The 17128-nt window shown below is 38.6% G+C and overlaps 1 protein-coding gene across 7 annotated transcripts in view; it reads right to left on the bottom strand.

Moving 5' to 3' along the window:
• Positions 1-17128, bottom strand: part of HECW2 (HECT, C2 and WW domain containing E3 ubiquitin protein ligase 2) — a 195047-nt gene that overhangs the window by 107892 nt on the left and 70027 nt on the right. For 6 of the 7 annotated variants that reach the window (XM_040562668.1, XM_040562667.1, XM_040562669.1 and 3 more), the window contains one exon: positions 8887-9227. In XM_040562668.1, the coding sequence (XP_040418602.1) occupies positions 8887-9178 (292 nt within the window). In that variant the 5' untranslated portion in view covers positions 9179-9227. Of the gene's footprint in view, positions 1-8886; positions 9228-17128 lie in introns of those variants that run through there. The other variant, XM_040562672.1, reaches the window with a different exon arrangement.

Here is a 17128-nt window from a genome sequence, read left to right as displayed (position 1 = left end):
TACCCATCAAGCCTCCTGCATAGGGTTAAAGAGGGCTTGATGTTAACAGTGATGTGCAACAACAGATCAAGCTCAAACTGAATTCTCAAGTACATACTTTATGAATAAATAACATTTGTCCATTCCCTTTAAGATCTGATTATATGCAAGCTATTTTGAATATATTCTATAAAATTTCAGAATAACCTCCTTTACCTTCTCTGAATCCTTTATATTACACATCTTGCTTCTTCCATGCAAAGTAATGAATTTCTGCGGCATTTTTTCCTCTTCTCCTTAGCAAAATACATGGGGAACTAAAATTACTTTTGTGGAAAATTGTATGCTTTTTTGTTTTGCATTACTGCAGAATATAAAGGAATATAAAGGATTCACGTACTCCAAGGCCAGGTCAGGAATGACAAAGACAATGAACCTACCTTTTTTTTAAAAAAAAAAACTTCCAAGGACTGCCGACATATTAGCGATGCAATGAATGATTAGTGATTTGAAATACCCCAGAAGACTAAACAGTTGGACATTAACTTCAAATGACTGCTAGGCAAAGGAGGCAGATCTTGTGAAGAGAGTCCGAGCAGATCTTGGAACAAAGCCCTGAAGCATGGGATTTGCTAGCCAGAGAACTGGCTGCCCACCAGAGCAAGAGCGCTGGAGGCCAGGATGCTGCCGGGCACAGAGACAGGGAACACTGCCAATGCAGGCATTTGGAAGCTTTGCTTGTCCCAAGGAGTAGACGCCAGCTAAGCACAGCCAGCCTGTGTTCTTACAGCACCTTCACCCCACACCAATGCTTCTCTGATGCCAGACGTGTCTTGATGGGCTTTGCTAGGAAAGGAGGCCTACCAGGATCAATTCTTCAGTAACTTTCTCCAGTTATAATTTAAAATTTTGCTTATCAGCATATATTAAGTGGTTTCATTAAACACATCTACATATAAACTGTTAGTTTCAGTGTCCTACTATGCATGTGTTCCACCTTTTCAAGGGATACCAGTTTTAATTACATTGCTCGCGTCCTTAACATACGTATAAAACACTCAGCTTGTAACACTTCCCCATTAATTCAGATTCTCGGGTTCATTGATAAATCTGTGCAGATAAAGGAGCCAAGAACGTCATAAAAAATTTAAAGCAGGAATTCTAACACTGTGCATAATGCAAAACTAATCCATAATCTATTACTTACATGAAACAGATCCATAAATGAATTAATGCAACTACTTTCTCAGCACAGTTGTCAGTGACTATGAATACATTTTCCAAAATTGCTTTGAAAATACTGTATGGCATGTTGATTTGATGACAGAAAACAGCTCAGGAAGTGTCTTTAAACAGCAAAAACAAAACCTAGAATATTGTAGTGTGATAGTTATGTCTGGAAGACGTTCAAGCTGTGACAAAGTGTTGCCAGAACATCCAAACTTTACAGTTAATTGTGTTTTTAATTTTGAGATACCCCTGACCTCAAAACTAGACAAAAGTAGCTTCAGGGAGGACTCTTTCAGCTGTGTTGTCAGCTTTCCACTGCAAAAGGTTTTGGCATGACAGCATTTATAATCCTTTGGATAGAAAGCAGTGTGCTTCCCACCCTGCCTTTTTGATGGCAAGTGGCTGTTCCAGCAGATGGGAAGACAGCAAATATAAACGTTGGATAATGTAAAACGATATACATTTCTGAATGCATAATATTCCATTTTACCATAATGTTGCCTTGTGTTAGGGTGTCTTTTTATTTGTTTGGAACGGGCTGGCTTTCATTTTGTTGTTTTCTTTTTTTTAATCAGGGAATTAATTCCTTTCTCCTTAAAATAAATATTGTGTATTTTAATGCATATATGTGTGTTTTTGTTTTATGAGTGTGTCTTAATAAGGTATCTGCTGCATGCAAGGAAAACACAGAGAAAGCACCTTCTATGCATTTCTTCTAACATTTGCAGTAAAGAGAGGTATCGTACTGTTCACACACTGATTTTTGAGTATAATTTACTAGATTACAACAGTAAAGCACCAAATTCCATGCTGGGGAAAAAGTAGCTTTGCATGTGGGTCAGGCTCTGTGAAGAACAGACAGAATAAGATTAAAATGCAACACCTGGGGGGAAAGCTAGCTTCCAAAGACCCTTGGTTTGTAACTTTTTTTTTTTTTTAAACCACCACAGTGCTTAGATACTCAGCTGAGACAATACAAAGCACCCAGATCCCCACTGGCTGAGTAACAAAGAGCACAAAGCCAAGCTCCTGGAATTCTAAGCCAAAGCCTCTACCAAGGGCCAAGCCAGGTAGGGACTGACTTTTCTACACAGAAAGTCATGCCCATGTTTTACAGATTTCAGCAACAGCCAAAACTAGGAGTAATCACAAAATATTACTGCTATGCAGAGTAACTAGCCACAAGAAATTAATAGTACTGCTCAGATTTTCAGGTAAAGTAATCATATTGCTAAAAACAGGAAGGAAAAAAAAGCAAGTAAGTAATCAGGCTTTTCTGGAAGATAATGAAGTTATTATTTTGTATGTATTCTATAATGGAAACCAGAGAAAACTTTTGAGGATAAAGTATCTTAAAATTTTATAATCTCTCTGTCTAATTTAAGCTACTACTGTAAATGTATTAAAGGCAGTTTACGTGAAAGCTTTTTTCTGTTTAATCTTGTCTCACATGTAATGGAAAGGCTCCAAACTTCACTACCCTAGGAGGCTTAGTATAAACCTAGATCTCATCTAAATTGCCCTATATAGCTCTGCATCAGTTTTTTTTTGTTTTTGTTTGTTTGTTTGTTTGTTTGTTTTTTTGGTCTGGATCCATGCTGTAGGTAAAACAAAAAGTCAAGCAGCCTGTGAGAAGAAGCTGAGGGGAATAAATATAATGACCTTTGATACCCAGCATTTTAAATGTGCTAAGGCTCTCTAGAATAAGGGCATGCATCTCATAATTAGAACTCCGTAAATTAGGACAAAAATAGGCCAACCCAGGCAACTTGGCCATGGGAGTTAATCTATTTAAACCAAAAGTAGGGTTTGCTTCTCTCTCCTGACTTTTTATTCTTTATTCTCTACTTTCAGAATTCTTTACGGGACTTGTAGGCAACCCATAAAACTCATCAAGATTTGGCTTCACTCAGCATCCTGTGAGCCATGGCCGGTCCACCCTGGTACCTGCTTGGGCTGCAGACCCAGCTAGCTCTTGTTCTGCTCACCTTCTTTAAGAGGTCTCACTTCCCAAGGAAGTCCTGGTACGCTGCTGCTACAATAACACACAATGACAAGAAAACCGGGACAGGTTGCATTGACTTATTGGAACTGAACTACCATATCTCCTTTTTGATTCTATCTAGGTCCAACATTTTGCACAATCTTTCTCACTAAAAGACTGATATTAGAAAAAAAAAAATCACTGAAATTAATGTAAAGATTTAGACAGAGTTCCAGCGTGTCTACAATGAAACATTTACACTTGCTGATCACTGTAGGACACCTGTAAAACTCCAATAGCTTATATATTGTTTGGAACAAGCATTTGTAACGAACAAGTACACAGCAAAAGCTGGGTCAGTACTGGACAAGGGAAACTTCACAAGGCTAAGAGGATGCAAGAGGTGTTTGCTAACTAGTGTAGTCTTCTGCTGTTTCAAAAGGTGAAGAAAGTTTTCAGTCTAAATCCAACTGTGTTTAAAAGAAATAGAATTGGCCTCTTACTTCTCATTAAGACAAACACTAGAAATTTACCTTTACTCTTAAGATTATTCACAGGTACAGTACCTCCGCTGAAAAGCTCCCCTCTGAATCTCATTCTGCCCTGTCACCTTCAACTGATAATCTTCACAACCAGTCCTGAGGAAGAAAGAAGCCCATTCCAAGCAAACTTAAAGCTAAATTCAAAATGATAAACCTGTATTTTACATTCAACAATTTCAAGTTTCATGCAACCCTGCTTGATTTACCCCAAGAGAAGCCAATACTCAGAAATAACACCTCTCTGCTTTCATGTAGTCTCAGTGGGATGCCTTTCTGTGCTTGTACAGCTGCACTATCTACATTCTCCACAGATCATGCCTGTGGAGCTAAAAAGCTGCTTTAACAAAACTTCAAGGACAAGACTGTTCAAGAAGTGTTACTGACACTTTAAAGAATTGAGGCAGTACAAAACCAGAAATAGTCAAGGAAAAAAAAGAGACCTTCCTCCACAGAATACACTGTGTCCCTTGCATACACTTTTCTTCTGGTAATCCTTAGAACACGCTTGGAAAAGAAAGAGACCCTCTGTACACAACAGTCCCTCCACAAGATAACAGATCACATTTCTGCTGTGCAAGGTGATGAAACGGGGGAAAATACATATATGGTAATAAAGCTGAAACCATCAAACTCACACTTGGGTCTAAAAGCATTCCTTAAAATATAGAATCGTAGAGAAACTGAGCATGAGTTTGGCTATATACAATTTTTCATGGTTAAGTTCAGCTTCTTGCATTTAACTAAAGATGTAAAGATCTTACATTCAACTAAAGATCAAAAGTTACCGCTGAAGAGTATCCTGATGACACTACAGTGAATGAATTCCTAATAAAACATGCACTATTTTCTACAAAATAGAATCTTTTAGGTTGGAAAAGACCTTTACGATCCTGTCCAACCATCCACCTAATGCTACAAGTCCACCACCAAACCACATCCCTAAGCGCCATGTCCACACGTCTCTCAAACACCTCCGTGGGCAGCCCATTCCAAGGCCTAACCACCCTTTCTGTGAAGAAATTCTTCCTCATAACCAATCTAAACCTCCCCTGGTGCAACCTGAGACCATTTCCTCATGTGCTATCACTTGTCACCTGAGAAAAGAGGCCAGCACACTCCTCAATGCAACCTCCTCTCAGGCAGTTGTAGAGAACGATGAGGCCTCCCCTCAGCCTCCTCTTCTCCAGACAATACAACCCCAGTTCCCTCAGATTCTCCTCATGTGTCTTGTTTTCTAGTCCCTTCACCAGTGCCATTGCTCTTCTCTGTGCATGCTCAAGCACCTCGATGTCCTTCTTCTAGTGAGGGGCCCAAAACTGAACACAGTACTCAAGCTGCGGGCTCACCAGAGCTGAGTAAGGGGAGACAACCACTTCCCTTCTCTATTGCCCTACTATTTCTGATACAAGCCAGGACAAAATTGGCCTTCCTGGCCACCTGGGCATACAAGCAAACTTTTTTTTTTCCCCCTCATACCTCCCCACCTTTTTCTTCACTTCCAATATGTATGGAAAAAAATGCACTGAAAAAAAATGTCAGTTCTTGAGGATAAGATGAGTCTGCCTTATCCACCTTAGGCTTTCCTGTTTCTAAAAAGAAAAGAAAAGAAAAAAAAACTATTTTCATAAACATCTAACAGACCAACATTTCGCTGAAGCTGTTTCACACTTAGAAAAAGCTCCATCTACTACTCCCTACTGTAAGCTAATTAGCCTTAAACCTCTACATACCACATAGTAGGAAAAACAGTGACTGATTACTGACTTTCTTATGATCAACTGTACCAACTGATGTACCTGAAAGAGTAAATTTGTACAGTGATTTGTACACAGTCTCTTAAAAAGAGAGGGATATAGTAAGTCTGGTGAAATTCCTCATAAGCCAGTGCAATTTTAACCATGCAGTAAAACCACACTTAGAAGAACAGAAATAACTGCTTTCTTATGACAGAAAATGAAAGTTAATTGAATAGAAAATAATGACAGAATTAATTGAATACATTCATGAATGAAAAGCGAAGACAGCTTCCCAGTGTGTCACTTTCAATTCTTTTGGTAATAGATGTACTCCACAAAATTAATTTGAAATGAAAATTTACCTGGATTGCTCCAGACCTTTGACAGATTTCTCTGTACTAAAACCTCAGCTCAGAAATGATGATTCATTTTTAGAATTTCTCCATCTGTCCATTTACAGAATTAACAACCACTTGCCCTTCCCAGTGATCCAGCTTTCATTATGAAAGCTAATTGTACAACCAACATAAAAGAAAAAGCCACTGGACTGGGCTTTCGGTTATGCAACAAGTTTTGTTTTGTTGTTTTTTTTGTGTGTGTGCGCACTTTTGCTGTTGTGGGTTTTGTTTTGTTTGTTTTTAGTGAGGGCAAAATATTTGCCTTTTTCTATTCCTAGCTCCCTGAAAAAACAGTGCTTTACTAGAAGATGTGCGGGGACACTGAAGGTACAGCATCAGGCTGGCACAGACCTGGAGCTGTCTTGTGCTAGTGACCGCACAAAATCTGTGCTGCTTTCAGCAGGCAGTGCCACAGGAGAGGAACTGTGTAAAGGAAATGGTTTCCATTTTAAAGAAAGACCAGAATGGATAACCTCAAACAAATATTTTAAATTAATGCGTTTGGGAATAGAGCTTTTATTTTTAAATATATTCACCCACAAACATCCTTCTCCTAGGAAAATAAGTAGTGTCCACACTTTCCAAAGTGTTAAATGGGAACTGGGGGTAATTTACAGCAATCATTACAAGTGACTGCAAATCCTGGACTATACCCTGCAGTATTTTGGACCAATTCATTTCTCCCTGAACTCCATGTGAAAGCTTGCAAAGCTGGTAACCTCTCAGAACCAAAGTCCGCAGGAACAACTTCTAAAATACATGCACACTGCCTTACAACAAACAGCCTATATAGCTCCATATTTAGCTCCACAGCTTAGCAAGGTATATAAAAATATGCAAATGAAAGGCTTTCTACTATTTAAATGTTTATTTACTTTTAAAGATGCTAGATAGTTTAGAAAGTTTACTGAAAAAAACACAAATCAAAGATAGACAGGAATGCCTATCAGATTGAATATGCCTTTACCTCTCTGTTGTGCAAAATGTGCAATCCCATCTCTCAGAATGAGGAAACCACAAGTCTTAAAGAAATCTGCTCAGATCTATTTTACACTGAGTAACAAAACTCTCACCTATGCTGATGGACTTCAAGTGGCAGAGGAGAAGAAAGCTACATGCTGAAGGAGTTCTGAGACCTTTCACTACTTAAAAAGAAAACAGGAAACCAAACAAACATTTCATACTCTGGTATTACACAGTAGCATGATGGGGTTTCTAGACATAAGGACGGAATTTGGCTATTCCTTATAGGATTATAAGAAGTTGTAGTAAATTAACTTTGTTTTGTGCTTTAGGGGCTTGAAAAACAGAAGGTAGAAACATTTTTAATCATGAAAGTAGGATAAAATCACCACAAACGAGAACCTATTAGAATTTTATAGAAGTATGCTCTACTTCAGCATCTTGAATACCAATCTTGAAGTGCTATGAAGCTGATTAACCTAAAAATACCTGTAAAATTTCACCTTTTTTCAGAGGAAACTCTCAGTGTATTTAAATTAGAATTTTTAAGCTTCATTTTAACGGTTTGTGTACTTTACAGCACAGACCACACTTCAAGCTGCTATTGCTACTGGAAAGATCTGTGCCTTTTGATTATGGAGATGATTGATTTAGGTGGCTTAAACATTAGTACATATCCACAGTTTATTCCAGGAGAGACTGCAGCTTGTGACGCTTCTCCAGTAGAGTTTTTACAACCAGTTAAGCACTGAACAGCACAAGTCATACTGTCCATTTTGTGGATCTTCAGTAAAGTTGGGAAAAAAAAAAAAGTGGCCAAAAAAAAAAAAAGAATAAGAACTGGAAACAGCAGCTCCACACCATGCAACATTAAGTGATGCAGCAACAGGATGTCTTGGAAAAAGCTGGCACAGCAATTATCTGTCCAAAATCCTATCGACTGATTTCATTGCAGTTAGCTCAGTCCCAGCACGGACAAAATTCCAATAGTCAGACCTGTTTCCACCAGTTTCTGCTCTATCTGCTTTTGGCAGGTTACACTGACAATTTCTTTCTACATTAGCAATTAGATTCAGAAAAGCAGTGCTATTTTGAAACAGATCACCCAAACATCCCAGTTACTGAGCAAAGGTTTAATTCAGAGAGTAATTTTAGTGCACATGAACTGGATTCCTTGAAAAGGAGATCAAACCCCATATGCCTGTACATGTACCCACTAAATACGCTCCAGTTCCTAGTGGCATCGTAAAGCTTGTCCTTTGGACAGCTCCAAGCCACATGCAGAGCAGGAATGTTTGGATCTAGGGACCTGATTAAGCATAATACAGTGTAAAAACCTAAATCAAATACATTGCTGATGTCAGGGTTTTGGCACAAACTGCTTTGACCTACTGATCCACTCCTTTCAAGCCACACTACTTACTAATGCACACACTGCCCACAGGCCCTTGCCTGCTAGCTTAGAGCTCTTTTCAGCTCCCTCCTATGAAATACACGTTCCTATGTTCCTGTTGAACAGCACAAGAAAGTAGACAAAAAAAATTCTTCAGAGGATTTCCATCTATAAGAATACTTCATAAACAGAAATTCTCACTCATTCAGAATGGATACAATTTCATTTCTACAAAATCAAAGAATTACACAAAATACCTTTTCACGGACATTAAGAATTTACTTGTCCAAAAAGCTGTATAAATATTGGACAGTAAGCATGCCAAGTTACATGATGAATACAGTACTCTACATTTTCCAGTCTAAACCAGTCACCCGCAAAAGTGAACACGGAAATCATATGCACATTTGTTGTTTAAGAGGAATGTACTTCATCCTCTAGTAAGTCACTATGGAACCAGACCTACATTAATAATGTCTTCTCATAGCTCACTGCATTAAGAAAAGCAAAAAGCAATCCAAGGTAATTCTCTGCAATCTTACCCCAATTTTATCTTCAGATTAATGAAGTAGTATGCCAGAATGCATATCTGAAAAGGAAAGATGAAGTGACAAAAAAAGCAAGAAACACACCGAATTATTACAACATGGTTCTGGCTTACCTATGTGATAAAGTCCAATCCAGTCAGTCGGATCAACTTCTTCTTTAATATCCCAGAAAATGATAAGGTTCTGAGACTGCCCCAAGGTGTATTCATACATGCTGGCTGTCAAACTAGATCTGCTATCTGAGGTCACTAAATCAGTGTCACTGTTGGCACGCTGCAAGTTCATGTTCTCAGCCATCGTGCCCTGAGATGCCAAACTCTGCAGATTCTCTGGGCTCAGAGTATACCGGAGCTGTGGATTGCGACGTCGCACAAAAAGCAGATGTTCTCGTGCTGAACTGGCCATGTCTTCTGCACTTTTGTCAATTTATGTGAAAAAGTTGTTGTTCAGAGATCTATCATGAAGAACAAAAAAAGAAACTGTTGAAGTGAGACAGTAGGTTATTCAGTCAAACATTAAATGCAGAGGTCTTAGCGCAAAAATATTTTAATTTAGGACCATTCCTACAGAAACCTAGAATGGATTAGATCTTTTACTTCATTACTTTACCACTACAGCCACTTAAACTTCTATAAATAAAAAAAAGCATGAATCATTAGCAACAACATTCAGAGTTAACTACATACCGTGAAATAACATTTATAGGCCAGAATGCAACAGAAAGCGAAGCATCCAAGATAGAATCTATAGATCGAATATTCAGCGTCAGAGAAGTGTTAAAGATATGCATAATGTTGGGCATATCATTTCAGTAGAAATACAGTATCACAGACCTATGCTACTATAAAATTATTTTGTAAGGATTTTATTATTGTTATTTTTAAGATACAAACATAGGTTCTGGGATTCTCTGCATCAAAGAAAAAACGTCACATCACTGTCTGAGGTGCTTTAGAATACGGGCACATGTTCAATTAGTCCAAGTCAGTTTATCTGTGAAGTTAGATTTTGTTCTTCTTTTCCACACATTATAAAGCACAGGCCTTATAAATTCAACATCTTTCTTCTAACCCTGAGTAGATACTAAGTGGTCTTCACTGGAACATCAAGCTAATATCATCATACCACACCTTCACGTGCACAACCTGCAGCTCATTATCTGTAATGAGCGAATAAGCGTACCACTATTTGAAAATAAGCCCTCACATTACTCACAACTTGAAATAAATCATCAGAAAGGAAGACAGAAACAGGAAAATATTAAAACAGAGGGAACAGCTTGCAGCAGGATAGAATCAGAGATGGGGAACCTCTTGGCATAGAAGGGGATATGGAAATTTCTGTAACTAAGTTACGTGTCTTTGACTAAAGCCGTTTGCCTTTTTTTAAAAAAAAGTTAATGTGATATCTGTGTATTATTCTTAGGCTTTCTTTTTGGTGTCACAGCCTTCAGCTATCACACGCAGATACCTTTGTTGTCTTAAAATAACCTGAGCATTGTCAGACAGCACTGAATGTCAGCTGCTATAACGATCCTGGTTTCCAGCAAGTAAGCTTCTAATTTAGAATTAGGTAGAGCCCATAAGAAATAAATGGGTTGGCTGGCCACTTCCAGAGCCTTCGAATTGTAATTAGACCTAGAGTAAACTACTGCTATCAATCACACATCTGACAACTGGTTTATTAAACAGACACCATTGCCTGTAGAGGTCAAAAGACATTTAGTAAGTAAAAATAAAAAACACCTAGAGCACTCTGAGATCCCAAGACTGTGATCAACAGAATTAAAAAAAAAAAAAAGTCAACAGTTTTCTTTTCTTCTCCCATTCATTCTTCTTTCTGCACATGACCCTTCAAAAACTGTTTCTTCCCTTCAATCTATTTCCCACCACTCATCTTGAATTTTCTTTTTAATACTTCAGTGTATGCACCCTTTCACTGTATCATAGATTCTTTTCCTTTTTTGCAAATTTTCTTTGATTTTTTTTTGAAATATTAAAAAGAAATTCAAAAAATAAAGTTCAACTCAGCCAGCTGTATGCGATTCATCATACATTGCACATGGTTCAACATCAAACATTGCAGAAAAGGAAAGAAACAAAAACTGAGGTAAATAACTTTCCACATCCAGAAGCGATATGGAGATTACCATACTTCATAAAGTATGCAGGACAGTCTTTCCTGACATGAGCAATGTTTTGGCTGCGTACACAAAACATTTTATTTTTGGTACTGGACGTCAGCAGGGTTCACTAACTCATTCTCTGTCATGTTCCTGGGTACTTTGCCTCTGACACCAACATCAATGATGAACTTTGTATAGCAACCTCTCTTAAATGAAAGTCTGGAAAATCAGCTTCTTGTTTCTCTGTGCAGCGTACTATTCTCTAGATTTGATAATACTGGGAGACTTTGAGACCAGAAGTGTAAATAAGGAATGTTGCCAATTGCCTTATGGCAATAACTCATGTTCCCCAATTGCCTTATGGCAATAACTCATGGAAACCTACTGAGATCAGATCAGCCTTTGCTTTCCAAACTCTGCAGGTAGGTGAGTCCCAGAGGACACCAACTTCCAAACTACGTTATGTGATCCTCCTTTTTTTTTTAAAAAAAAAAAGCTTTGTAGTTTCTTTCTTATAGCATGTGCTGTTGCCCAGATCCTGTTAACAGCCACACACAGTGAAAAAGAGAGATTGTTTGAGGTTAATTAACAGACTGACTGATAATGTACTAAAACGTTCATTTTCTTCTGTCCCCTATCTGGAGTTTTACATCGTTTTGAACCACTGTATACAGTTGTTTTACAACAGTCAGGAAGAGTGCAAGTTAAAGACAAAGTTTTAAATAGGAGGGATGTAAAAACATCTTTGAGCTGCAGAGCAGTACATTGTACCTGTGGCAACGCTGACATTTGTTGGAACATATTGAAAATTTATATCCAGCAGATGGTCAAACTCATCCATGTATAAGCACACATGGGAATTAACTTGTAGTAGCTATAACTATCCTGCACTTGGAGAGGCAAGAACAGCCTGAGAAAAACGTTAGCTCCTTTCCAAGAGTTGATTTTCTTAAGTCTTAATTGTTAGCATTTTGGTGAATCATGGGCGCAATTACAATTTCTAAAGGTAAAGCAAAGCAGAACTCTACCTGCCGGATAGCTGCTCCAATTCTACTTATAAATCCGGGAGTCTAAACAAGTCATGATTTAAACAATGATTCCAACAAATACTCTATCTTAAAGTCATCGATGTCAATTTGCAATGAACCAATTAAACGCCCACATAAATGAGCTCCTATTATGGAAAAAAATATTCAAAAAATTCAGGACTCACAGGCTTTTAGATTATTTTTTAAATTCAGTGAAACAGGTTGCAAAGGGGACCCAGTACCACATAAAACTGCTACTTATCAGCTCACAGTAAGCTGGGAGGTTCATTAAGGTTATCTGTAAATAAATAAATATGACATTTGTGTTGTAAGAGAGGAAAATATGATACCTATAAAATCCAAGCCATAAGGAGTGATGAAAGAGAGAAAAAGAGCCATTAATTTAATTATTCGCAGTCTGAAACTGAGATGAACGCCTTACACAGCGCTTTGCTGTCTACAAAATGACTTGCTTATCTACCATTTGGTTAACAATTCCCAAAGCCTGCTGTTAATAACATAACTAATAGCACACTAACAGATACGTCCTACCAGAGAGTGAAAGTAGGAATTATCCTCCCACCTTCACCTCCCGCTAAGCGCCAGTGAAACAGCATTTGCATCCAGAGCACGCCGTGCTGACAGCATGCCTAATGGGCTCCGTGCACCTTCCCAGACACAGGAGTGTGGGCAGTCAGGCTGAGTGGGATCACAGCAGGAGTTTCACTCCATGCTGGATCAAGTGTACAAAGGATATTGCTCAATGCAAGCCAAAAAATGGAAATGGAATCTAAAGCATAGGAAAAATATAGGCATGTGAGAATTACTGGATAGCAACTTCAGCAAAGTATTTCAGTTGTAAAGTAAAACTGGTACCAAAGCAGCTTATCCGTATCACAGGGTTTTCTTCAATACTTCACAAGAAGCTTAGAGAAAAATAGGACTGATTTTATTTTCATTTCTGACTGGCACAAAATCAGGATTATTTTTATCTAAATATACCTCTTAATTACTAATCATAGAGGGACCAGAACTGGGAAAAATAAAGAGTTTTAAAGGTTCCATATGATACACAAAATACAAGTAGAAAAAATCCCATTGACTTTAGTCTTCACTTTAGTCTTCACTAAAGGAGATTCCAAAGCAATGTCAAAGCATTTTTAACATAGTCAAACACTCTACAGTTTAAAAAAAACACATGAATGAAAGTCTGGGAATTCCAGCACAGGAACAACCTAAAAAAGCATCCCGCCATACAAAGCAACACGGAGTTCACATGCTGCCCTGTTTATCTTACTCATAACCGTGATTCACTTCTTGTTTACGCAGCGATCTCTCATGTGCCTTACGGGTCTCGCTCACTGTCTCTACCCACAGCATCTGCTGCAAACAGACTGCAGGGGCTGGCCCTGAGCGTGACGGCCGCCTGCTGCACCGCAGGACAAGGCTGGAGCTGCGAGCGGTGACCCAGGGTGCTGCTGAGGAAGCACCGATAAATGCATTTCGTCTGGGGACTGGCTGCATGCCACAGCTTTGCAACGCTGCCCATCAGCGAGGATGGCTGATGGGGAAGAGGAGCGAGTGCTCCGTGCACCAGCACCCCATGGGCAGGACACATCCAGCCTAATGGGCCAGAATCCCACCTGCCCCAAACGATGCTTGGTGTCCCTCCCTGATACCACACACTTGCAGGGATGAGCAACCCACATAATCATGCGGGCAAGCAGAATGCATTGAGAACACAGAGAGCAGCAAACACACCGGTTTCCCAGTCACACGGTGTGTGACATTGCCTTATGCCATACAAAGATTTCCGATTGCCACAATAGACGTTTGAAGTAAAGGCCTCAAACTGACCAGCTTTGAGCTCATAGGGGCTGAAAAATAACTTTTATCTTGAATAAATTCAGAACTTCAGGGGCCTTCCTCCCAACAGAATTCAAAGCTAGCCTGTTTTATGGCTGTAGCTCTTTCCAGCTGATATTTCCATTTGAAATATGCAGTACATCCCAAAACATCTATGGACAAATTTCCTTCTGATACTGGCTTTGACACCACCCTCCCACCCCCCAAATTCTCACAGAGCACTTCAAACACCTGCCAGAAAGTTAAAATTCTGCATTTCAGATTTCTGAAAGTCTCATGTCAGAGAAGGATGCACACACACTTCTTGCACAATAGCTTTTACAACATATTTGGTGCTAATGTACTGAAGTATATTTAAAATATATATTTAAAATTTATATTTAAATAAATTATTTCAAATTGATATACTTTAACTAAACATCTTTCATTTAGCAATCAGCGATGTGCATCCATCTCCAAAACAAAGACTAGGCGCCTTCTTTCTGCTGTCTTGTAGTGAGATGCAGCTGCTGAACTTCCCCTCACTAGTGCTAACTTGTCAGTTCTTTAGTACTTTTTCTTTCCCTTTATATTGAAGCATTACTATTAATACACATTTTTAGTGATTTTTAACACAGCAGATGTGGACGGATGGGCCCCTGCTGGTAACATTCACCTGCTATTTATTCGGCAAAATCATGGGTAGCTGATCTTGCCTGAGATAAAGGGAGGAGCTTGGTAGCTCTTTAAGTTTCCTTCCAGACCTATTTTCTAGTATTTCTATGACTATCTGGAGACACAGATTTGGTCTGGGGAAAAAAAAAAAAAAAAAACAGGCAAAGATGACATGAAGCATCTTTTTCTATGCTGACAGAAATAAGAGAAAAGCTTCATCTTTCTGCCCAGAGGCCCTTTTTCTTGTCATTCCTCCTGGTATATTTCCAAGAATTTCTAATCATCACATTTCCTGTGATCCACGCCATGGAATTTCTCTCAGAAGGTATTTTTCACTGTCTGATCATTAGGACTTTTCCTTGCTAGCTAATGTTTTATCAGATTCAAGGAAAGCTAACCCATTTGGATGCTTCCTATTCAGCCATCCAAATAACAGCAAATGTAAAAATTGTCACAACATTCAAGTGCCAAGAAAGATCAGCCAGTCGTGATCTGTTTTTCTCCACTGTTTAGCAAGCAGAGGGTAATATGGCCTTTTTACTTCCATGACCATGGGTATATTCTAAGTCTTCAAGATGATTTAGCATATGAATTAATCAACCTGCATCCTGTAACAGAATTTTAATATTTTTCCAGTAGATCATGAAGTTTGGTATTTCAAAAATATAACCAACATAATATTATGCAATTACAATCCTAGCACATGAAGCAGAAAACTTCATCTAAAACTGCATCTAAAATGTAATTAAACCTGTTCAATATTGCTGCATGGAATGCTGAATACACATTAGATCTGCATATTTTAAATAATAATAAATTATCCAGGTAGGCAATGTGAACAAGTCCAATGACTGGTACATTAGAGGAATAAAAGAGCACTGTAAACCTACAGAATTTGTGATTGAATTAAAAGAAAAAGAGATACACTATAAACTTGAAAAATCACATCATTATAACTCTGACACCACTGTTTCATTTTAATTACAAGGCTGTTAAAAATACCTCGGAGAGATGAGAAGGGAAAGATGCTTCTCTCTTTTCCCCAAGTTCTTCTAAACTTGGACACAATGATAGTAAATTTGTATTCAATGATTTTCTTGAGTAGCCAGCTTTGGATATTTCTTTAATTTATGGTGTTCTTTTTACAAAACAGAATATATTCAAATGATAGGAAACTATCATCATAACCCTTAAAAACTGACACATAACTTAGATCCAATTTAAATGACCTTTAATTGCCTTTTTTCAATGGAGTTAAATCCAAATTTAATTCAACTTTATGTTAATTGGATAGTAACCATCCTGAAATATAAATTGTTGTATCCAGAAGATCAAACAGATTAAGTTAAGTTCAGAAACATTTTATTTCTCTGCTGATCTGCTTATTTTTTCCTCTACCAAAGCCCTCAGACTTCCATAATGTGACAATTACTGGATACTTTTAAAAGCAGCTTAGCCCAAAGCAATGATGATGAAAGAATTAACTTCTGGAAACTGTATTCAGGTATTTTAAGGTAATAGTAAAAATTACTGTGCTGAAATTTGACAGTGATTGATATTTCCATACAGGAGAGAGGGGTAAGGGAGGGGGGGTGGAAGAGAGGGAAGGGGGAAAAAAAAGGGAAGCAAAGTGCACGTGCACACTCTTGTCTCCTTTGGACTCAGATCTGGTGACTCAGCTCAGATGTTAAACATCAGCTCCGATTACAAAACCAACATATAATTTAGACTGGCTGAAAATCCTCCCTAAGGTAAAAAGCATATAGTTCAGCATAAATATGCATTTTTAAAAACAGTCTATGCAGAGCATTATACAGCCAGAGAATAGCTCAGTTAATTCAGAATGTAACAGAGTATCTGAGACCTTTTCAATGCATTTCCATACAGTTCATTTGGAAAGCCGCTCCTATATACTTCTGTATCTAGCAGGAAACAAGTATTTGTCACTCTCATTACCTTAGCTGCTTGAGTAAGGCTTACACCTTCCACCCACCAGCTGCGAGCTCCTTCCATCAGTGAGTCATTCCTCGAGCAGATTACGGAGATCTAGCTGTTGGAAGGCTTTGGTGCATTTCTGACAGGTGGACGCAGCGTGCCAAGGAGCCCAGGAGGCACTGCCGTGCTCTCAGTACGACTTGGGGTATCGGCTCTCACACAAACGTCAGCGTGGAGCTAGCTGGTACGCAGATCTGGCCACCAGTCAGCTCAGTAAAAGGTCATGAATCTGTATCCAGAGACAAGCATTCAGAAGTGATATAGCTTGCTGGAGGCTTTTCTAATTTTCTGGGTTTAAAGGCTAAATTTGTTGTGGCCACTATTTGAGCCTTGCCTTTATTCAAGCAAACCCAATACATTACAGCAAGAGATCCAAGACAAGACTTGAATCTTAGTACCGAGGAGTACTCCCAAACAGCCATGACAGTGATGCTACAGTCCTGTAAAATGGTCATTTTCCAAAAAAGAACACAACAGTTTTCAACAGTTTCTTAAATTAAGTCTTTCTCCAAGTAAAAAGCTGCAATCTTAGCTCTTGGTAGCATACGTGCAGTTACACTGGTTTTGGGGTGTGCTTACTGACACGCTCTCTGCACTGCTGTCCCCACAGCTAAGGGGACCCTAAAACAGTTGAAGCTAACTCAGCCTGGCCAAGCACAGCATTCAGTAAAGAAGGCTCAGAAAACC

This window comes from Cygnus olor, chromosome 6 (genome assembly GCF_009769625.2).
Source record: "Cygnus olor isolate bCygOlo1 chromosome 6, bCygOlo1.pri.v2, whole genome shotgun sequence".
Taxonomy (NCBI): Eukaryota; Metazoa; Chordata; class Aves; order Anseriformes; family Anatidae; genus Cygnus; species Cygnus olor.
The sequence above is the reverse complement of the archived record's forward strand: the minus strand, read 5'-3'. Positions and strand labels throughout refer to the sequence as shown.